Source organism: Micropterus salmoides, unplaced genomic scaffold, assembly GCF_014851395.1.
Source record: "Micropterus salmoides isolate LMB-PRFRI ecotype aquatic unplaced genomic scaffold, ASM1485139v1 Ms_hic_scaffold_1, whole genome shotgun sequence".
NCBI lineage: Eukaryota > Metazoa > Chordata > Actinopteri > Centrarchiformes > Centrarchidae > Micropterus > Micropterus salmoides.
In genome coordinates this window covers 14309408-14332986 of record NW_024040040.1, presented here as the reverse complement: position 1 = coordinate 14332986, position 23579 = coordinate 14309408, and the positions used below count along the sequence as shown (strand labels likewise).

Here is a 23579-nt window from a genome sequence, read left to right as displayed (position 1 = left end):
AAATATTGTGAAGCTGAGACAAACTCTGACCAACTCTTTGGTATTTTTTGAATATTTGAAATATTAACAGCAGTTGATGAAGAGAAAGAGAAAATGAGGCAGACTTTTCAGACTGCAGCAGGGTGATGGAGAGAGTCTCCCTCAGCACCAATAGGTCTGCTTTTGGAGAGAAAAGGGGGAGGGAAGGGGATGAGGGGCGGCTCGGATTAAGAGGCTGAAAAATGGTTAAAACGTGTCAACGTGTAATTGCACGATAAGGCCCTCTCGCGAGGAATCCGTTGGCCCCATTGCTGTTTTCTATGGCATCCCGGCTAATCTCCTCGTGCCACATTCAGTCTTGTGCAATCGGTCCCCCGTAATCTCCCATGACAGAACCGGGTCCAACGTCGGAGGTGAGGGTTTTTATAGGAGGAGAGGGAGGGAAATATGCGGAGGCGTGATAAACTGATGCCGATTTGCCACTTTGAGGACACCGGGAGCATGCGGGATGGGGGTGCATGGGGTTATAGAGTGGGAAGTGCCAGAGCAGCAGTGTCCAAGCATGTGCCAAGCAGAACATGAGGAGAGAAAGAAAACCTGCAGACACATGGCTGTGGATGGGTCCAGCCTCAGTGATGGGCCAACGGGAGCATCCTAGGCCACTGGGTGTAAGTCTGCATGGACCAGACTGGGGTCTATTGATTTATTATGTATCCTATTACAAACACGGATACTTGCCTTGAGGTAGATGTTTGTCATTTCTTCTTAACTGATCTGATTATCACACTTTTCAGATTATAATCTGTTATTATTCTTATTTATTTGGATATTTGGTGAATTTGGAGGAAATTCTCCCGTTGTACCTTGAGGTTTAGTTGGTTGATGCTCCTCGAGGTGGGTTTACAGAATAAGTTTGGTTTTTTTTTCGTATCATCATACCGAAGACATTGATCAAAAAGTCCAGCTAGAGCAGTATTAATAATCCGAGCGTTATCCCACTGAACAAAAACACACTGCACAGTTTGTCAACTTGTGAAGAGTTGGACTTAACGGTCAAACACTTCCATTTAGATTAATTTTTAGTCTAAAATGTCGTCACCCTTTTAAATTGCCTTAGATTCCTCAATGAACTCAAGTTTCTAAATACTCCAGAAAGATGATCTGCTAACATCTTTGCCTCCTTAACTTTGGCTAACTTTAACTTTTGGGTTACACTTGAAATAAAATAAATAAATGACAACTACAATACTAAAATTAAAAATAGTGCCAGTTTATCTTTTATGAAGTCTGAAAACAAATATTTTTACAACCTTTCAATTTTCCTTCACTTCAATTTATCAATTACTGATTGTTGTAAATGTGGAATTTGTTTAGGGATCAATAAACAGCCACGAATACTGACAGCCACTAAAGTTGCTCTTTAAATTTTCCCTGGCAAGTTGGCTTTGGAGATATATTAACATGATGGAAAATCATCTAAAACAATGAGAAAACAAGAATCCACATTTATTAAGAGTCATGCAGTGGCAAAGAGGTTAAAATATGTATTTTCTTAACAACCACCACAAATAAAAAAAGCACATTAGGGAACATTACTCAGCATAGGCATCTAATAAATACCTTCAGTTTGAACTCCTGACGTCCATGGAAACAGCTTTATTTTATGTGATTTGCATCCACGTTGCCCTCTTGTTTTTAAGTCCAGACCCGAGTGGGAATTAGTCTGATAAAACCTGGGGTGTTGTTTGCTGGGCTTTTTGTTGGGGTGACCCCCGGGCTGTTCCAGCTTACACCAGGACTAATCCCCATTCTCCTCCGACACAAAAAACCATCCTCTCCTCGCCTTCTCCCTCCTCCTCCTCCTCTCAGCTCATTCATTGCTCCCTCCCTACCCTGGGGCCTCCAGTGATTCAGCCATCAAATTTAAAGAAGGAAATAATTTAACAACCAGAAGAGCTGCACATACACAGGTGCAGTCGCTTGATGCTGGGGGTGAGACAGGGTAAGATTTGAGGACCTGTGAGGGACCCAGAAGGAGGCGGGGTTGAAGTGGGCCCAAGTGAGGCCAGCTGAAGAATTAGTTGTTCATTGACCAGCGGATACTCTTTTTGTCAGATTCACTTTTGCTTGAGATTTACGTTACTGAGGCCATGACCCTGAGGCAGATAAAAAAAAAAAAAACATTTACTTTAGAGCAATATTATACCAACAACTAGAACCACTATTTCAGCATATGAAAGTTGGTCTGACTGACCGGGGGGGGGGATTAATTCAGATAAGAAGACAAAAAGGCCTTCTCATCCTGAAGGGTCTCATTTAGATGCAGGTGATTCCATAATGCAGTAAAGCTTACTCATGTGAAAAGGTTTAGCCAAAAAATATCCAACATGTAAGAAAATAAGAAATCAATATTTAGCACAAGATAATTCATGACAATCGAATATTATTATCAGTTTTGTTTCTGTATATGTTCGGACATTAATAATTAATTAAAAACATGAAAATGTGCTTTAGTTTTAAATGATGACACTAAAGCCTGAGAGTCACTGAGAATTTGGCCACATTTTAAATGAAAAACAAATATAAAATCAGGACATTATGAGACTAATATTTTGTACATTACGTCCCTGGAGAGAAAATCCTCCACCAACAAGTGTTTAATGCAACCTACAAAATGTGTGATCCTATATATTATCAGCTCTTGGAGATTTATACTGTGGGCATATACGGCTATATTAAACATAATTTTGCAGTTACAAATATCATTAAATCCTGAGGCAGGAAACTCAAATGTAAACAAACAAAAAAGTAATTTCAGTAAATCATTTAGGCCTATTTATAGTCTATTTTCATTAAATAACCATATTCTCACATAACTCCCATCACCTTAATATGACTCATTACCCTTTATGATGTCCAACATGAATTTATATTGATGAATTGGGTTATTTTAAGATTTATGCCAGCTTAAAGAATTAGAAGATCGAACAGATTTTTCTGCTATCTGGGAGAAAAAAGCGAAATATAATTGTTTCCATTATTTTGAATTCTCAAAGACAATCAATTAAGAGCCCAACTGATAAAAAAATTATCTTTTCAAGGGAGAAAACATGTCTGCCTCAAATGTCTAATTATTCTTTTTTTAGTTGTCATTTGCATTTTGACCTTTTTTTTTTTTTTTTTTACTGTGTGGTGCAACTTCATTAAACCCGTATTCACTGCAGCATGCAATAAGATAGTCAGCATTTTAAAATATATTCCAGAGATCAAATAATTGCAAATAAACATCGAATATCGCAGGTACAGTTTACATGCGCCTGTGTAAGTCTCCTACAAAAAAATAAATATAACACATCTAACACTTTAGGGAAATGGTTTCGTCTTGAACCTGAAAATGGGGCTTGGTATTTTGTAAATTATATACAATTGCATAAAAGCGTTTTCAGTAGGCCTATTTATTCACAATTTACAAGATTTTACAACAACAAAAACAAATTCAAATTACACCGACTGACTCACATGTTTACAAGCATTAAAACTGGAAATCAATTTAAATTGCAGCCTAGAAACTTTTTTAAACACATCTTCCACACCGCCCTCCATTTATTATACGGTTCCCTCTTTAAACAGATTTTCAGGGTCCCTCAAACACACAGCTGGTGCCTTTTTAATTCCACAGAAAAAGTCGGAAAAAATAACCTTCAAAATGCACCAGCCTTCACGGATTATAATTTAAATCGTGTCAAAACTTGGCATGCTCTGTACCAGAGAGCAAAAGTAAATCGGATGCGCTTTCCTTTAGCTCGGACAGACAGAAATCCATCACTGAAAGAAAATAACAATAAAAAAAGTTTGTTCAAAGTGATTGCATTTTTATGGCTATAACCGCCTATAATTTACAATTCACCAGCAGCCTGCGCCCACATCTAGGTTTTTAAATATTTGGTTGTGGTTTGTAGTGCTTATAGTACATTTAGAGATTTAAATATGAGTCAGAGGAACCGTCCCGTTTACCGGAGTGGAGCCGCTGCTTTGATAGTGCTGCGGGTGGAGCACGTGCAGTCTGCTGTGAACGGAGGAGTCCCCCGCCACCTCGCCGGTCGGCAGATACATGCTGATCATGTCCCGCAGGTCCCCCGTAGGGCACGGCTGCGGTGCGCGCCCGGTGGAAACCGGGGGGCTCACGCTAGGCTCAGATTTCACAAGGGACCCCAAAGTCCCTCCGATCGTTCCGGACACCGGGGAGACACCGGAGCTTTGGTGCTGGTGAGTGTAGCCGGTGATCCCGCCGTAGCCCGGTGGAGAGGCGCTCATGTAGCTCTGAGAGTTTGAGATGGGGCTGTAAGATAAGGCGCTCATGTCGTACCTGTGCACTGGCTGCGGGTTGTGCGGGTGGTGATGCGGGTGATGGTGCGGATGCGGGTGGTGCGGGTGAGCTCCGGTGCCCGGGTGTTGCGTGTATGCCAGCTGAGCCTCCTGCATCATGGCGTGAGCCGCAGCCGCTGCAGCCGCCACCTGGCCCGAGTATGTGCCGTTTGCCCAGCCGTTCACGTGCGTGGCGTAGCCCGCGTTTGCTCCTGCGTGGCACCCTCCGGGGCTCTCCAGCCGCTGCCCGCCGCCCATCCCTACACCCGCAGAGGAGCCGAGGAGCCCGCCGGCCAGCGAGTACTTGTCCTTCTTCAGAAGCGTCTTGGTCTTCCTCCGCGGCCGGTACTTGTAGTCCGGGTGCTCCTTCATGTGCATGGCCCGGAGCCGCTTCGCCTCATCGATGAATGGTCTCTTCTCCGCCTCGGTCATCACCTTCCACTCTGCGCCCAGCCGCTTGCTGATCTCCGAGTTATGCATCTTGGGGTTCTCCTGTGCCATTTTCCTCCGCTGGCCCCGGGACCAGACCATGAAGGCGTTCATGGGTCTCTTAATTCTGTCCTGGGGGACTTTGCCACCGGCTCCCCCGCCTCCTCCTCCCGCGTGTCCCCCCGGGTTGGATGGGTTGGTCTGGGGCACCACGGGGGAATGTAAGTCCGTTTCCATCATGATGCTGTACATTCACCTCGTCTTGGTAGGACAACACTTCTCAGTCAAACACACGGAAACATTCAGACTGGCCCGCGCGCAGCTAAACCTCCGAGGAAGAGCGAGATAAGGAGTGAAAGAAACAGAGAGGGATGAAAAGCAGCTGTATAGTTTCAGGATGAAATCCACTTAGAGGTAAACTTGCTCCGCACTTCCTCCTTTTTGCCTTTTCCTGTCATTCGCGAGCGCCGGGAAGAATAGAAACCGGTTGTTTGAGCTTACTTTGGTTGAAGCTGTAGGCTACTGGGAAAAGTTACCGGAGCGTGCCCGGGCCGCGCGCTTTGACAGCAGCTAAATGAGCGAGAGACGGCCAATGGAGAGGCTCGAGCGGAGACGTGATTTGCATGCAGGGGCTCGAGGTTCTGGTGACGTCGGAGCGCCAGACCTAAAAATTACTCCCTCTGTCATCTGTTTTGTGCGTGTGTAGCTGCAAAACACACGACATGTAAACAGTTTAATTCCCCTAAATGTGCGCATGTCCTCTGCTTCAGACGGAAAACAGTAGAGTCTGTGCGCTCTGATATTTTCATACAGAGCGCAACTTATTATAATAGCCTAGGCTATAATATTTAAGAATATAACAAATCAGTGTTCCAGCAAATACAACTTTAATGACAACGAAAATTTCTCATTGCAGCAACAGAAAACAGGCAGCCTATCTTACAACAAGGAACATTTCTGATGAAAATAAAGTCAATATGGCGGCCATTTAAAATAACCGAATGATTCATAGTCTTAATAAGCCTATCATCGTCACCATCACATCAACAGCACAAGTACCGAACTAGGTAAACAAAAATCTATTTGAATTTTAAAACAGGCTGTTGTTATTCACAATGAGTAATCTACGTTTCGACCTTATTTAGAAGCTTTATCTTAGTCTATTAAGCTTATTAGTAGGCCTATTATCAAATTAGTCGAGACAGAACATTTGATATTTTGAGATTTAATTACTTGGGGCATATGTCTTTTTATACATAATGGCCTATACTAGCATATAGCCTACTAATAAAAAATGCCTCCGTGTCTTTTTTGTCAAACTGAGGGCACAGCCTCTTATTCAGAGCCACAGGTGCTTTTCTGTTGTGCCTGTTGCTAGGAAACAGGTGACTGACGCCTGGAGCACGTGGCATTCAAAGCGGCTCTTTTGTTTGTTTCACCAAAGCCTGGTGAGCAGGAGAGAAAGAGGGAGAGATTTAGCCCACCATACTAATAAAACCCTACTGTAATAATCCTATAATAACTGTTAGAAATATCATAGGCTTTTATTGACCACATTTTAATAAACTTAACATGAACCAGTTGCAGGCCCACTGCAAGAGGCCCAGGATGCTTACAGGCTCTGGTTCTTATTAAAAGGACTTTTCCTGATATTATTTTAATGAGTGTAAGGATCTGGAGAGACTGCTGGTTTTAAACAATAATAATGTTGAATTTAATGTGTTTATTAAAATGTAGCAAATATTAATATTACTACTATTTCTACTACTGCTAATAATAATATTTTTTTGTCAGTAAACTGTGATAGAATAAAAAATTGCCCTGAAAAAGATCTAAATTATAATTTCCCAGAGCTGAAGGTGATATATTTAAATTACTTTCTTTTGGTCCATCTAACAGTGAACAAGGTGAAGATATTCAGTTTGAAGAAACATTTCCACAAATTTTTGGCAAATGTTTGGCATTTTTGCTAAAGTAATTTTTCAGTTCAGTTATTCGATCATGATGATCATAGTTGCTGATTATTCCTCTGATTATATATTTTACATTCTGAATTAATAGATGCCTTGTAGAAATGTGATGAGTTTCTTCTACTTGGCTCTATTTTGGTGCTGACGTTTCTAAGCACAGTGAAAAAGGAAGAAATAGAAACATAGATATTTCATTTAACATTGCAATTTGTCGTTTGGTATTCCAGTCTCCTCCTGCTTCACTGACTTCCCGTCATGTGGAGGTTCTTTTCAGCCCACTGGGATTTATGCTCCCAAGTGGCATCTGTCAGGTGCTGCCCGCCTCTCAGCGAGCTGGTAAACTATATTGGCACGCTGGCATGGCTGGATTTTCCTCTCGCTCCCTTGTACCAGTTGGCTATAGTGCTGCTAAGTGGCTTGTATGATCTGTTTTGCTCACACTGTGACAACCACCTCTCTTTTGGCCTTTGTTTTTTTACATCCAACACAGACACACATGGAGAGAGACAAGCACATTTTATGTTTGAAACACAGAATTTAAAGCATCAAGGAAATCCAGCAGAGTCAGTCTTGAGGTATTTCATAGGAGACTCAAATGACAGCTAAGGAGAATCAGGTTTTTAGGGACATTTGGATGGTTTCATTTACAATAGTGTCTAGAACATGTTGACCTTTGAGAGTCGCTGCCTGTGTGGTGGCTTTGTTTGATAAGTGAACAAATAGAGAGACATCACTCCTGTCCTGCCTGCTACACCCTCATCAGCTCTGTCAGATCATAGCTCTTTGTGTTTCTTGCTTTGTGTGAGATGCTTTTTTATCACGCTGACTTACACCAGGTGAATTACACTCTTGAGGTAATGAGGCCCCTTCAAATGACTCCAAATAAGATGAATGTGGTTGTACCTATTTCTGAATTTTGACTACAAGGCGCTTTACTAGAAACATAGTCGTACAAATCATTATATTTGCGGTCTTGTTTGGACAGACTTGACCCAACCACGCAGAGCTTCAGGATGAGAATGGCATAATTAAAGCTTGTTTACATGCATATCGAGTGCTATTACAAAATGATTAGCCTAAGGCAATAACAAAGACAAATAATATCATAACAAGGGCTCAGATTTTAATATAAAGGATCAAGTTCATCATGTAAACCCTTCATGTGCTCAGCTTTTTATATGTTATGGAGAGAGACCAATGTAGCCTGTACTGGGTTAAATTAAAGTCCAACTGAAATCTTATTTAATAATCCCTTTGTGCAGTCAAAAATATATATAGTTTATTATTAAAAGGAAGAAATATAAGTCTTTAAAATTCAGAAATGCCCTTTTTCCTCTCAGTCAACTGAAGGGGAGTGTCTGTGTTTGATTGACAGCAGCTGGCAGACTGAGCTCTGGCAAGGCAAGAGAAGGAAAAGTAAACAAACATGGGCAGACAGCCCTGTGTTATTAGCAGTGATATTTAAAAGTTAGGACCATACCAGCATCTAAATGGACCAAAGGTATGTTTAAAGCTAATTAGCTTTTTAGAATGTTTGTTTGGTTGCTCATTCAAGAAGCTAAGGTACAGAACAAGATGTGTGTTAAAGTTAGTAAGTTTGATAAGACGGAGACTTTAGCAGGAAAGCTAATGTGGGCTGGATGTTAGTGACTGTCTGCCTATGATCAAACTGTGTCGTTACTGCTTAAACCAAATGTGGTTTAAAAGGAAGCGATTTGATTGGTTGTCAAACGACCTTAACCCCACTTGGACCGTATTTCGGAGAAAATGTGTACAGCAGTTAAAGGCGAGAGACAACTTATTTTTGTACTCTGTTAGAATTGTGCCCTGCAACAAAAAACAGTTAGTTTGTCATTAAACAGTAAAGTAACATTTATTTTGTTTGAAAACTGTTCAATGAACTACATCTCTCGTCTCGCACAATATACATTACCAACATGTAATGGAGGGGGGTGATGGTGTAGTGGATAAGGGATCAATTCCCCACCGTGTGTCCCTGAGCGAGACACTTAACCCTGCTCCAGAGGCGTGCAACCTCTGACATAAATAGCAATTGTAAGTTGCTTTGGATAAAAGCATCAGCTAAATAAATAAATGTAAATGCGGTAATGCTTTTTATCACATCATCTACACATGGAAGTTCTTTGGCATTAGCTTCAGTATCGTTAACTTCAGTAACGTTGGCCTCAGTGAGAGAACTTTTAGGTTTGTTGTCTTTCTAATTGAGTATTTTAATAATCTTTCACTTAAACACTTTTATGACAAACAGCATTTTATGGGCCGATCACTGATTGCTGTAAGCAGTATCTGCCAATACAGATCACTGGGTCTATTTGAAGCCTTTTATTTACGATGTAGCATTATATAGTGTACTGGATATTTATTTAATTAGTACTAAAAACAATGTATGAAGTATTAAAATTAACAGATGATAAAGTATCATGAAATGACAACGGTTTATTTTATGGCCAGGAAACATTGGCAACAAATTCCACTCCCTCTGTCTTAGACACCTTTGCCTGGTTACTGTGAACATCTTATAGCTTAACAAACATAGCTTTCCTGTGGAATAAAGTACAAAAACGGCTGTAGCCAAACTATTTAGGAGATAAAGGAGCAAAGGCATCATGAGTTGATGATAAACTCTGAAGTAGCCGCTTTTTGTTCTGGAAAGCTCAGGCAGGTTGTGTGGGCTTTAGGGGGGAGAGAGAGGACTAGAAAGAGGGAGAGTAGGCTAAAGAGAGGAGTCTTAACTGTCATCAATGACATTTGAAAATTAGGGACATTTAAATAATAAAAGTACAATGTTAATTCCATATTATACTGTTAGTATATCGTTAATATCATTATAATTTCATATGGTTTACAGGCTATAGGCCTTATATCATTTCAATGGATTGTTTTTATTTATTTAATCCTTGTGCAAGAAGCACAGTGTACATCTTTTTACATAGGCCTACTGCCAACGGCATTACCAGAGGAGAGAGTAGCAAACACAGGTTTAGTTAGTTAGTTAAAGATATGGGAAATTTTATAGGGAAACATTTAAAGGGGAGGATACCGGGGGAGAACAGAAAAATACAGGAGAATCCCGGGGAAAACGGGAGGGTTGACATGAGGAGGAGAGAGAGGAGTGGGGTTAGGCTACATCCACACTACTACGGTTTTTAAAACAGTTTCATAACAAATACGATCTTCTCCGTCCACAGCAGCGTTTTAGCTGCGTATCAGAGTTGGTCTCCGTCCATATTAAAACGACTGAAACACACATCTAATGGCCATGTGCATGCAGGTGTAAACATGAAGCAGATGGTCTAACGGTACTCCGCAGTTGCAGAACATTTGGCGAAAGAAGAAAGTAATACAGATGAAGAACCACACACCAGGTATTTTTTTAAATTGACCGACAACGAAGTGGAACTGCTACTTAACACGGGAGTACAAAGAGACGGTGGCGGCTGGGACTGGGTGGCTGGTGACTGGGAGTCGTTGCAAAGTAAATACAGCGACATGCACAGTAGGCTAACTGTTAAGTGTTATTTACACAGTACATATATTTTAATAAAAATACCGAAACTAAAACTCTGTCAGTTGCATCATGTTTTGCTTTGTATGACTTATAAGACTGAATCAGAAAGCCAAATGTCAGTGTCTGTGTCATCATTTTATAATGTCCTCCGTTTTTGCCCACCGGGTCAGCTGCGTTTTCAAACAAACATCTTCTGGTTCGCCGTTTTAATCTGGGAGGCGGAAACGTAGCAAAAGGTCTCCGTTTTATAACGAAAATGGAGAGAGAGAGGCAGTCAGCTGATTGAGTGCATGGCGCCTCTCTTTGCATCAGGAAACTCGCACTGAAGGATCAGTCTCTCTCTGCCTGATGCGCTGAGTGTGTAGACTATTAAACTCCACCTGCGGGCGGCGTGTGTGTGTGGGATGAGCACGACCGTGACAGTTTCACATGATCGCTGCTCAACTCTCATTGTAAATGATTAACTGGGTGCGTCAGTCGCTTCCTGTCTGAACGGACGTTGGTGCTAGCTGGCTTTGAAAACTGCTCAGACCGCATAGTGAAACCATTTTAGCTGCCGTTGAAAATTTGCCTGGCAAGTATTGGATCATCTGATCGGTTTTTCTTATCGGCCTTTTTAGCGACCACCGATCAAACTAGTTAAAGCCATTATCAGCCGATTACGATCGACCGGAGCACCCTTAACGACAAACTGCAACTTCCGTGACTTACAAAACTTAAATTGACAAACTGTGTATGTGTAATTCTGGGCTAAATTCAAATGGGATAAAATAATTAGTTGCCTAATTAATTAGAAATATGGTCCTATAGTGGTCCACCGGAAGTAGAGGGACTTAGACTATATTTAATTTCAGTTGGACAATAAGGCAGTATTTATAAATACTCCATGAATGTATGAAGGCACTTCCTTGAAGCTTACAGAATCACACAGTCACCCGACAACAGCAGGAAAGAAAGTAGGTTTGTTCAGGATTGTACATTTCCTAAAAGCTGCAGTTAGTTATGAATCCAGTGTGGCAACTTCAACACCACTTTTCAGCAGTAGGTAGTTGGTTTCTGAGTTCGTCCACTCAGTATGTGTCTTCATCAGATGCAGCTCCACGTGAGGCTCTGTCTTCACTTTAAACTAATGAAAGTCTGCAGGACAGATGCTGTGGAACTGGGGGTGATATCTCCTTTCCGTAAAGAAGCGTGTCAATCAGAGATTTCCATCTTCAGCCGCTGTAACAAACAATATTATTGATAAAGCACACTGAAAAATTTGATATCATAAAATCCATTGATATAATTTATGAGACCATCCTTCCCTCCTTTCCGTTTTTAAATAGCCAAAGAAATGCACTTTGCATACAGGATACTTATTAACTCTTCTGGCCTCTTTAAAATAAGTCAAATACTGAATATTAGGGATGTTACGAGATCTTGCAATATTAAAATGTGACAATATTTCTCATCAAGGTAAAAAGCTGTTTCACGATATCAGCGTGTGGGCGTGAGGGTGAAATTAGCACAGAAGGTGCCCCCAACACTTTGTTTGTGTGGCAGCATTTTGAGTACCTGATGGAAAATTTCTTAAGTCTTAAAATGTTGTCTTGTCTCGTTCCCGTGAACCCAATATTGTGTATTGTCTCGTCTCATCAAGTTATCTTCAAAACTCACTTTAACCTCTTCAAACCTCTAAACTTTCCTCTATACTAGAAACAAGTGAAATACTGCATTCTTTCGACTCCACTGTAACAGACTGGAGATTGGATTAGATTTGCATACCCCAAATACTAAAATAACATGACATCTACTTATAAGTCCAGTTAAACCCATGTTTTGGACATATTCACCAGACAGCAGTGTTGAGCAAGCATTCCATAACTGGAAATACCCAGTGAGTACTGTAACAGGCATTGTGTGGGACAGGACGGCCAGGGGACCAACGGGACTGTACTGGAAACACTGCCTGCACTTCTGCTGGTCTGGGTTAGTTTGGTCTGGTTAGTTATTTGGCTTTTCCTGCTTATAACAGACACAAAGCAGAATAATGTGACCTTGTCTACTCGTTGCTTGAGCTACAGTGAACATGTTGATATAAAGTTAGTTATGACATGCAGATGTGTTAATGGACCGTTGTATAAGGCTTAAGACACTTTTTTTTATTTATTTGCGTAAAACCAAGATGGAAAGGGAAGGTTTGAAGATCATAAAATGAGAAGAAAGGAATTGTGGACAGACGCTCTCCACACCAGAACTAAACAGATCATGTTGATTATCATAACATTTAATTATGCATAAAATATTACCACTTTCTGTTTCTTAACACACACTCCTGGACAGAGCAGAGGATCAAAGAGTGTTTGGAGATGAAACACAGCAGTAGGGAAGTCCTTCACCTCTTCACCCAGCTATTAGGCTTGAAATCTCTAAGCCAAATAGCCACAAACACACACACAGGCCTAATAGAATCAAAGGCATTTCTCCTGTGCAGCAGCCGACCCAGTGGGTTTGTTTAAGGCTGTCTGTCACAGCAAGCTGTCAGCTCTACTGGAGCTCAGCCGTACTGACAGAGCAAGGAGTACACTAACACACACCAACATACACACACACACACACAGTACATATGTCTGTCATGTTTAATGCTCAGAAAAACATACGATAGCAGTGCTAACATAGCTGATGATGGGAATATTGATAATAATTATTCATACCGTAAAGTAAAACTGTTCAGCATAAATTGTAATGTTACAGCAGCTTAACACACCACTATTCCAGCTGTATTAGTTGTGATGACTTAATTTAAAATGAGCTCAGTAATCTCTTGGGAAATCATTGTATTTTCTGAAAGCCCCATTTTTCTCTCCATTCATGAATGAGTGGAATATGTTTGACAAATATCATCTTAGTGCTTTGTCTATTGCTGTATAATATCATGCTTTCAGTACCCACTCAAGGTATTTCTGCTTTTTTCTACTGTGGAAAAAAAACTGTTGAATGCTTGACATTAATGTAAAGTGTCGATGCGTTATTGGTGAAGCGTCAGATTAAGCTGCTAGGGGACCCTAGGGCAGAAATAAGTTACGGGCCCCCGATTAATTCCCCCATATCTCTCCCACTCTGTGCGCAGTGTGGTCAGTGTGTGTGTTAGTCATTTGTAGAAGTCTAACTAAAATTGGGTTCTCCTATATTTTGTGGAAGGAAATTTAGTAGTAGTGCCGTATGACATATTCATGAAATACTTCACCTTCATCCTACAAAGCTACATCCAAAATGCACCCCACACAATTTAATGACCATTACTGACCTTGTTGCTCATACCAAAAGTTCACACCCTCTTGGTAACTCCACCATATAAGCTAAATATACACTTAAATAATAAAACTACATTTAACATAGTGACCTTTAACTGGATGGAGCCTCAAGATTCGGTAATACTGCCAGAGTTGGCTCTTATCATTTCAGTTTTTAATGTTACATTATTATTATTTTTCAGAGTAACACTCAATAAATATTAAAAGTCAGTTTACCTCACAACCAAGGTCTGAAATCAGCTCATGCAGGTCAATTGTCTCCTGGTGCCTTCGAAATACCTGGTTGTTAGTGATTGTAAAGGGGTCATGTACTACGATCAAGCAAAACGCAATACATGAAATTTGCGTTACTTTTCTAACGCGTTATATATTAGCCTAGCTATTACAATAAATAAAAGGAATGCTCTCTCGTTCTCTTTTCTCTCTCATAGGTACCCATACACGCATTACATAGCCCCCATCCAATTCTGCCTTACTCATGTCATTGGCAGAACTTCCTGGGCATTTATCCTCCCTTCTGCTGTTCTGTTCTGTTTATGAAATACGTAGCTATAGCTCGTGAATTGACAGCATGCTTATCAACAGACCTTTAAACAATCAGGACCACTGTGAGCCCCCCCCCCCTCCCATCATTATTCGCTGTTAATTACTATCGAAGCTTTGAAGCTCAAAAAAATGACATTCAGGCCAGCCCTAAAAACTACATTTTAACACAGTGACCCTTAACTAGATGGAGCCTAATGATTTGGTAATACTGCCGGATTTGGGTCTTATTTCATTTTACAATGTGTGTCATTTTTCAGATTAACACTTAATAAATATTTAAAATCAGTTGTCACTTTATCCTTATAACCAGCGTCTGAAATGAGCTCCCGCCACATGTAGGTAAATTTGAAATACCTGGTTGTTAGTGATGTGATGTAATGTTAATAAATCGAACATTAAAAGACAATGTTTTAAGATGAAATGATGTTTAAGTTATATAAATGTTATTCCTTCATAGAGCACATAGATTTCAGAATTGGCACACCAAAAACAATACCTGTGAAAAAGTTCATTTCAGATTCTGCTCGCAACCCTGAAACATATGAGGGACGGATGCCTAAGCATTATTAGTTTCCAGCGCATCGCAGATCCCAAACTTGGTTCTGGTGTTTCAATTTTGGAAAGAGTCGACCTACTAAATGCCTACTGATACTTTCTGAGCTTTGAAATTGGCTGTGAAATCCTAAATTAAGTGTAATTTAACAATGATTACTGTGAGCCAACGGGGGCACTCTGACTTCCCTTTGCTCCACCAGCATTTGTAGGCATCATCAATCTGTAACTTCAAGGTATTGAAAGTCACTTTCTTTAATAACTTCCATGAACAAATTAACCAGTTTCAGCCATCTACACTCAGACTAACATCATCTTTCTTCCATCCATTTTCCCCCATTTTCAAGTGTCACAGTAAAGTGGCCTGGTGTACCGAACACCGTTAAGCATTTGCACTCATCATTTAATTATCGCACCTCGTCCTTTGATTGATGCCTAATGAATGCTCAGGGCCTCGGTTTACACGACGATCGCTAACAGAGCCTTGCTAATGGGTTTTGCCTGTCTGCCAGAAAGCCCAGGCTTCAGGGAGAGAAGTCTGCGTTTACACTGGCGCTTCAAGACCATTATTCTATCATTTCTTATACAGATATTGCATACTAACAGCATCCCAAAAATACATATTCTGAGCTGTTCTTTTCTTCTATGGACAGCACTTACATGTGTTACATGTGGGGGGAAAAAAAAGGTTCATAATGTAAACGAGGTCATTTTCAACAGCATCTCTTCTCCAAGTACTTTCACAATTAGCAGCCACATCACTCATTGCTAATAGGCCCTGGCAGTAATGGTGTGAAACTATTGGGAGACAGACAGGCTTCATGAAGCAGAGTGCTGCATATCACACTTCATTCATTTTCCCTATGCTTATTTCTCTACGGGGTCACAGGGGAGGGGAGCATTCTTTAAGGAAAAATTTTCCAGTCTGTATATTTACTGGGAATTTAGAGTCTGGTTAGTATAATTGTTGGAAGCCCAAATGGACATGCAAACTTAAAAAAACAGAGTAATCCTATGTGTTCCAAAGCTAATAGTAGTTTGCTTGAACATAATTGTGCACTGTGGAGATGTTTGGCTGTTGGGTTAAATACTGCTTTACACACAGTTCTTCATTAAAGTCACAGTTTTGTGAGACATGTTCTTAAGGTGCGCTGTGGAGTTTACCTCATGTCCTGCATTGTTTACATCCCTGTTTGCTAGCTTGCAGTTGCCGTCTTCATTGATATATGGCTATGCCAACTGTCAGTGGCCCGTGAATTAGGGAGAAACAGGAATGTGTAACACTTTGCCCACGTGCTGAAGGAAGGTTTTTTTACATTTTTTTCAATTTTTAAATTGCATAAATTAAATAGTCAAAATGTGCTTTTTACTTCGTGTTTCCCACAGGATTTGCAGAGACTATGGAGGGTGGGTCCAAGGCCTGCAAATTAGATGTGTCCATTTACTTTTAATCAGCTTGCACTAGTTTGTTTCAGTGGATTTACCATAAAGGCTTGAATACATCCAAATTTAGGTGCGGAACTTAGCTTAATCGCCTTCTCAGAAACGAGTGACAGAAACACTCAAAGCAGGTCAGTCCGTTTGTTGCCTTTTCTAAGAAGTCAGCCACAGATGGAGTGAATGTGCTAGGAGACAATTCAGTAGAACAGTGTCTGCAAACAGCGATTTTTGTGTCTTTCTCGGACACTTGTGTCAGAAACTAGTGGTTTTTTGTTTTTTTTTACTATATTCGGCCGAATCATTTCCTTGGCCGAAGATTCGGTGCATCCCTACTATTAATCGCATTTCCTAGCCCTAATCATATTTTAACTACGACAAACACTAGGAAAAAAAAAGTCTTTATATGTTAATGTAACAGTGAAGATCAACATCTGCTGTGACCTTTAATTTTTTCAGCAGAGCATTTCACATCAAACCTTTGTTTTTCATCATTCCTCCATCTGCCTCAGGCAGGTCAAGCAGGTGATGCTGGAGCTACATTTTATTTGGCTCCCCCCCCAATACACACACATTTAATTTAATTAGAGCATGTGCAGCCTTCCTCTCTGCCAGCATTGTCAAGGCGCTTGGGAGCAGCCAACACTATCACTGATTGCTTCTAGATAGGAAGACATATGATTATACCATGTGTTTGAGTTTGCCTGTGTGTGTATGTGTGTGTGTGTGTGAGAAGTGGGAAGAAATCTGATTTGTGGTTTTGTCGGTGGTGAGAGCAGAGGTAAGCTGAAGGGTTGAAAACGATGAGGAGATGATTGAATATAAGCATACAAGAGGAGAGGAAATATGGAAGGGAGGAGTGAGATGATATATCAATTTGTTGATAGATATAGTCAAGTTTTAAAATATGACTTCAACATATTGGGGAATTGGCTTTTTTTCCCCTAAGAGTGAGATGAGAAGATATTGTTATATCAATCTTGTTGATCAACCATGTTTGTTCCTTAAGTATGGAGCTGCAGTCTGAATGTCATTAGCCTAGCTTAGCAAAAAGACTGGCCGCAGAAGGAAACAGCTAGCCTGGTTCCGTCCAAATGTAAGAAATATGCCTGTCCTCACCTCTAAAGGTGTGTTCACGCTGAATTAAAGTACAAGTGGACACAGACATGCGAAAACATCCCAAGGCTTTATGACAAAGGGAGAAGGATCCCATATAAATGACTTTATAAAAGCTATTTCCGTAAAATATGCGCAGCGCAACTGTCTTCTTCCTCATCTGTACAATTGCATTGTGGGATTGTTAACAGGAAGTAGTGTAGGTAATTATGGGAGAGATTTTGGACATTTGGACTTTCCTAAACCAGACCCAAATCGAGCTCCCTAACCTGCGTAGGGTATGAGCGGCCAACTTTCGGTCAAACTACCCTCTCCCCAACGTAAAAAGGATCTGATGTTCACTCACTGCTATCACACCATTATCAAACAAACAAACAACAGTTGTATTAAGATTCAGGAATTGATATTGAGGAACAGCGTGTGTTTTGCATTAACAAAACTGAAACTATTTGTCATTTATTTTATGATCATATGTAGTGTTGTAGTCAAGACAGCCCAAACCAAGACAGAGAGAGAGAGAGAGAGATGAGGTGCTGAGCGAATATGCGGTGCTTGTTAAATAGTAAAAAAAAAAAAAATCAATATGTGGCCGGGCACGTCACCTTGGCAACGCATCCGATGAAAGCGTCTATATGTTGAACCTCTTTTTCTTATACGGAAATTATTACATTCACAAATCTAAAAAGAAACCACAAATACATAATTTCTAGAAATCAAATATTATATTGAAGCATTATATAGTCTAAAGAATAGTAAAGCAATTAAACAGGTAAAATGTGTAAAGATTTTAATATTTTCCTTTAATGCCTTTGTTGCTTGTTACATGAAACCTCTGTTTCTAGTTGTGTCATCTTCTATTATTGTCGTTTTATGTCGTTATATTTGACTGAAATTTTTCACAGGCCTATAGGATGAATAAGATAAGATTTAATAAAAAAACAGTTTGTAATGTAAACTGTATTGTGTATCACATGTGTGAGAGTTCAGAGATACTGTAGTTTTTGTGAACTGTTTCCCCCATCAGAAACTAATAAATGCCTGAGGACAGACCTTTTTAAAAACTATTTGGTGTAGTCAGAAGTTATGTTAAACAGCAATATTAGGCTATTTTGGCTCAAATGTTGAGTGTCCATGGGATCAAATAATATAATCATGATCCCATAGACATCCAGGAATTGAGCGAAACTTACCAAGTAAACTAAAGATGTGGTTGGGGGGGGGGCGCCGTTACCCAAGCTTTGTCTGAGGGGAGACCCGCAATCTCAGACTTTGAAAACCAAAGCATTGTTTTTATTAAACAAAATAACCTTTAGGCTGTGTTGTTAATAGAGCCCAACCAATATGGGTTTTTGGGGGCCGATGGCGATATTAAAGTTGCTCTGTATGTGAGCTATAATACCCTTTCCTAAATGGATTATGTTAATAAAATAGATTACAGTCAACAACTTAACATGTAAACAGTTGCACATCAATAAATATTTGCTGCAGGAAGGTGGCTCGCAGATCTATTTAGAATATGTCAGAAACTCTAGTTTAACGGCTCATTAATGTTAGCGCTCCTTCACTGATAAACACGGCACTAGCTTTGTAACTAATTTTGCAACAGGCAACGTTAGCTGCTGTACGTGATTTTAGAGAATATTTAGAAGTGACGAACTAGGGACAAACGGACCTGCGTGTTTCTACACGCTGCAGTAGACTCCGGTCAGCTGATTGTTTTCTTTTGTGGTTCATCTGGTGCAGCAGTGTTGATAACAGAGAAGCTGCAGAGCTCCCTTTGGTGGGCAAACTATGCAACACTCAAGACATGAGTGAGTGAGCTTTATCAATAATCATATCTGCTGTTATAAACGCTGATGCCGATTAAATGCAATTAGCTCATATTGGCCGATAATATTCGTCGCGCTCCAGTTGTTAACCTGTTTATGGTGATGTAGAAATGTAGTTTTGGAATTTAAAAATCCTACATGTTTATGGGCGTAATGACACAGAACTCACATTTAAAAGAAAGGGTACTCCACCGTGCAGCAAAAGGTGTCACACACCTTCAACAAGCCAGCATCGGTCCTCACTCGGCATTGGAGGACTTTAAAACCCACTACCACTCCAGCCTCATTGGTTTTGGATAGCACTCAATGTGGGGGACCCTCAGCGAGAACGTGGCAACGAAGTGGAAGTAGGTAGGGGGAGAGAGTTGCAAGTACTTTCAGAAAGGCCCCAGTGTCTCGTATCGGACAACATACGCTGTAGCTGGAGATGTTGCACAAAAATAGTTACACATCACAAAAATCTTACGTTCAGGTATGGATTAAACAAATGGTATACATCATGTAAATTAGTTGATGATAGCCCTGTCTTTTTTAAAAGCTGGACATCCAGTACAAACAAGCCCTCGCCAAACAAGTTCACACAATGCTGATTAAGCCTATCATCATCATCATCATCAGGTACACCCCTCTCACGAACAATTGGTTTGTCAGAGCTGGGGTGGGGAGCATCTACATGGCTCTGGAGCAACTATGGCAACAGAGTAGGCTACAGCAGGTAGGAGTATGGAAAAGTATATGGCGGAAAAACCTAACAAGTATTCAAGAAAAATTTCTGATGCTTCAAATAAAAAAAAAAAACTACATTCAGAGGAAGGATTACACTTAAAAAAAGTGATGGATGGCGAGGACAAACACAGATAACCAGTGGTGTAGTTTTTCCCTGTTGGACCGTGCTGAGAGAAGAGAAGGGAATGAGGGCAGATGTTTGGACAGGTTAGTAGTTGTAAAATATTTGGAGTAGGTTATGTGGCTATTACGTTTACTCTACCTAAATACTGGATGTAACTATTTCTTAACAGAAGCCTTGGATGAGCTCACCTGTAGACATACAATATGAGCACACGTCGACAGTATCTGTAATTACACTCGCTGCACGAAGGGCAGACACAAGTTCTGCACTACAGATTCAAGCTAGACTTTTTAAGTCTTTATGCTAAGCTATCCATGCCCCGACTCTACCTCCAAACTTAGAATACCAAATATACCAATATCAAATATGCATATTTGCCTTAAAGAAATTGATATCGTCCTCCATTGATAATTATCAGTGATGTAGAGGAAAGGAAAGATGGAGAGAGTAGAACCAGAGGAGGAAAAGAAGGCGGAGGATCCCTAATCTGTCATTATTAGTTTGATTTTCAAATAGACGGGGGTAAACATGAAAGCTTTGATTCTCTGTGTAATAAGATTAGTGTTATTAAAAGGAGAAGGGCATCTAGAGTGGGAGGGGAAGGAAGGACAGAGGTAAGTATGGTTAGAAGGAAGGAAGAAGTGACCTTTGCAGAATGAGGTAAGGAGAGAAGGAGGAACCCTGCTGAGGAGTAGTGAAAAGAAAAAAGAGAGGGAGGTGAGACAAAGGATGGAGGGAGAGGGAGGCTGGGATGGAGTGACCCCGGCGAAAACAGATTAGTCGACCATGAAGAGGATTACCAGCAATGATAGTCCCTCTGAGGGAGCAGAGCCAGTCCCAGCCAATGCAAACACACACTGAACACATCAAAGTGATCAGTATCAGTCCAACCTGTCTGGCTAATGCAAACACACACACACATAACAGTCAGAATACATGTACTCCAGCACAGGATGTATTCAAAGTACATGCTGGTATTTGCATTTTTACTTCACCACATGAATTTAACAGCTTCAAAACACCAAGCCGTTATAAGTTTGTGTACAAAGCTCAGCCATGTAATGATTCAATTTGCCATCAAAGTGCTGGGAAGAACTCAAAAAGTGAAGGTTATGAACAAACTCAGATGCAAGTGAATGAATGACTAAGATCCTTAATTCACCTCCAGCAGGTGAAGTCTGACTAACAACAAGCCAAAAATACAAATCCATAGAAAACAAGCAACAATGTAAAGCCTGAGTCACACTCACAGGAGGTGTAGGATGTTCAACCAAAGAAACTAACACTAACTTTCTTTGGTCACTTTAAATTGGACTGAAATCATTTGAAATAACAAACATTGATATGATAATGAATGATGAAGGAAATCACCTTGTGAAGAGTTTAACACCAAACTTAAAAAAACTTTTCTGCAATGTCAAACTCGTGGCAGTTCCACATATCAAAAATTTGATCCACCTGCCAAAACATGCTAGTTTCACATCATATTCAAATGACTAGTAAGGTCCATTCAGCACTTTTCCTACAAAAACAATTGGATTAAAAAAAACAATTAACAACTGGAATAAACTGAAAACAGGAAAACATCCTGTCATCATAACATATTTTTACTTTTAAAATTATTTCATGATTATTTTAGTAATGTTAGCCAGGCTGGGAGCATGGACATCTTCTGTTACTCAAACACACACAGACCTACAATTCTGCAGGACAGCAAGAAAACAGCTGACTGTCAACTAGAGAGGTTCAACATGCTGGTCTGACACCTCTGTGTGTGTCTAATCCCACTCCACCCCCACCACCATCCTGGCTGATTTTAACTGACACATCTGAAAATGTTTCTGTAGGGCAGAAAGTTCTGTGAGCTGAAAACGTGAAAACACAGACAGAAATCATAAAGGCAACAAAGGTTTTCTGACTTTCTAACTCTTAACTAGTTTTGTGTGTGTGTTATTTGTTGGGGATTTACTTACTCCTGAGGTTTTTACATTTTAAAGGGAGAGGTTCACAATTTCTCAGGTCTGCCTTAAAAATAACAGTCAGGCTCCCGTAGGAACATTGTTTTTGTGCTGTGCTGTAGTGGACATAGAGCAACACAAAAATGGATATGCTGTACTAAAAGTAAGATTTGTATGATGGAGACTGCTGAAGATTAATTTAAGTATGATTAAGAAACCACTAATTGGTGATTAATAAGTAAGTAAATGAGTAATTTTGTCTCCCATCACTTACATGTAGTGCTTTAAGTTAAGTTCTCCCCGTTCACATGTTGGTGTGTGAATTTTGTGGGTTGTTTTCATTCATTAAATCCTTGTGCAAGAAAAATGCTCTAAATTGTGCTTAGTGTCTAATTTGTTTAATGCTATGTTCTAACTTGTCAATAATCATAACCATTTATGCATAACAAGCTTGCTGTAGCACATCACCCTTTTTTATGTCCCAACCTATCCAGGCTGTCATTGGTCGATTCCTGAAAAGCGACAATGACAAGCAGATTTATGAAAAACTGAACATACGAAAGGCACCCGAACTTCTCCCTACTATGTCTCCGCCAGCAGAGATTAGCAGGCAGGCAAGAACAAGAACAGGTGAGTGGCACATACTGTCCCCTGGGTAATGCAGTTTATTTGGGGCCATGTGAACCTGAGGGGACAGGAAAGAGTACCAGCCCCAAGAAAAAGTCATGGTATGCCAAAGAGTAAAATGTAGATATGCCAGTACTGCATACTGGTGAGTACTGGCCCACTTCATCAGTGCTTACATTGGGATCACGTTAGGAAAGGGTTTATTTAGTGTTACAGCAAGCAAAAACCGCTTTAGTCTTCAGATGGTAATCCGACTGTTGCTTTAAGACTGACTTGAAAAATTGTGAACCTGTCCTGTAAGTTTCATTAAAGGAACATTGTGTTTTTGGAGTTGTGGCTGTCATTACAATTGTTTATACAGCAGCATTTTTCTCACATCTTCATTGCAGGTACACGGGGATACAACACTACTGACCTGACCATTGCTGTTACAAGTGTTTGGCATACAGGTGAAACTTTAAGAAGCCCTGAAATTAAAAAGACCTTCACAATTATACCATTTATAGTTCTGCTGGGACTCCGAATAAGATAGTTTATACATTTACAAAACAGGGGACATTGTGATTTTTGTTGCTGCCTATCACCACGTACACTTGACACACACATAATGTTTACAGCATTTATGTAATTTTTCCAATGTGTAGATACCAGCTGAAAGTAGAAACTGTTGATGCTAATAAGAGGTGTAGCCTAATTACTTTTACACCTTATTCTTCAAAATGTTGATATAATAATATTTATCTCCTGAAAGTGACACCATTAGCTACTCTGTCCCACAGTCCACTGCTGTGTACAGGAGTGATGTGTCTTGTCACTCACAAATGATCGTGCAGGGAGAAACTTAACTAGAAAGTAACCTGAAGTTTGATTTTAGCCATTATGGAATTAACATTAATATATAATCTACCGCGGAGTGGTTTGTTCTTTCAAATAACAAGAGTGAGCGTCAGGGACAGCTAAATATGACAAGCCTCGTACCTGAATAATATATTTGCTCATTAAAAAGGTGTTTCGAGATAGAAACTGCCTCTTAGCCTAACAAATCTGGGTGTTTTGTGCCAAAACTAGTATAACAGGAAGCTAACCCCATGTTGTA

At 40.2% G+C, this 23579-nt stretch overlaps 1 protein-coding gene and 2 long non-coding RNA genes across 4 annotated transcripts in view; 1 reads left to right on the top strand and 2 right to left on the bottom strand.

Moving 5' to 3' along the window:
- Positions 1 to 23579, top strand: part of LOC119902921 — an 85848-nt gene that overhangs the window by 49044 nt on the left and 13225 nt on the right. For both annotated transcript variants that reach the window (XR_005444384.1, XR_005444383.1), the window contains exons 2-3: positions 22351 to 22486; positions 22873 to 22932. This is a non-coding gene — a long non-coding RNA (uncharacterized LOC119902921). The remainder of the gene's footprint in view (positions 1 to 22350; positions 22487 to 22872; positions 22933 to 23579) is intronic.
- sox1b (SRY-box transcription factor 1b) lies at positions 3296 to 5482 on the bottom strand. Its single transcript, XM_038719309.1, has one exon. It carries the CDS (start codon positions 5023 to 5025, stop codon positions 3961 to 3963), a length of 1065 nt encoding a protein of 354 aa, XP_038575237.1. The 5' UTR covers positions 5026 to 5482; the 3' UTR covers positions 3296 to 3960.
- The window catches only part of LOC119902929, a 126725-nt gene continuing 114242 nt past the window's right edge, over positions 11097 to 23579 (bottom strand). The window contains exon 3 of the long non-coding RNA XR_005444385.1: positions 11097 to 11493. This is a non-coding gene — a long non-coding RNA (uncharacterized LOC119902929). The remainder of the gene's footprint in view (positions 11494 to 23579) is intronic.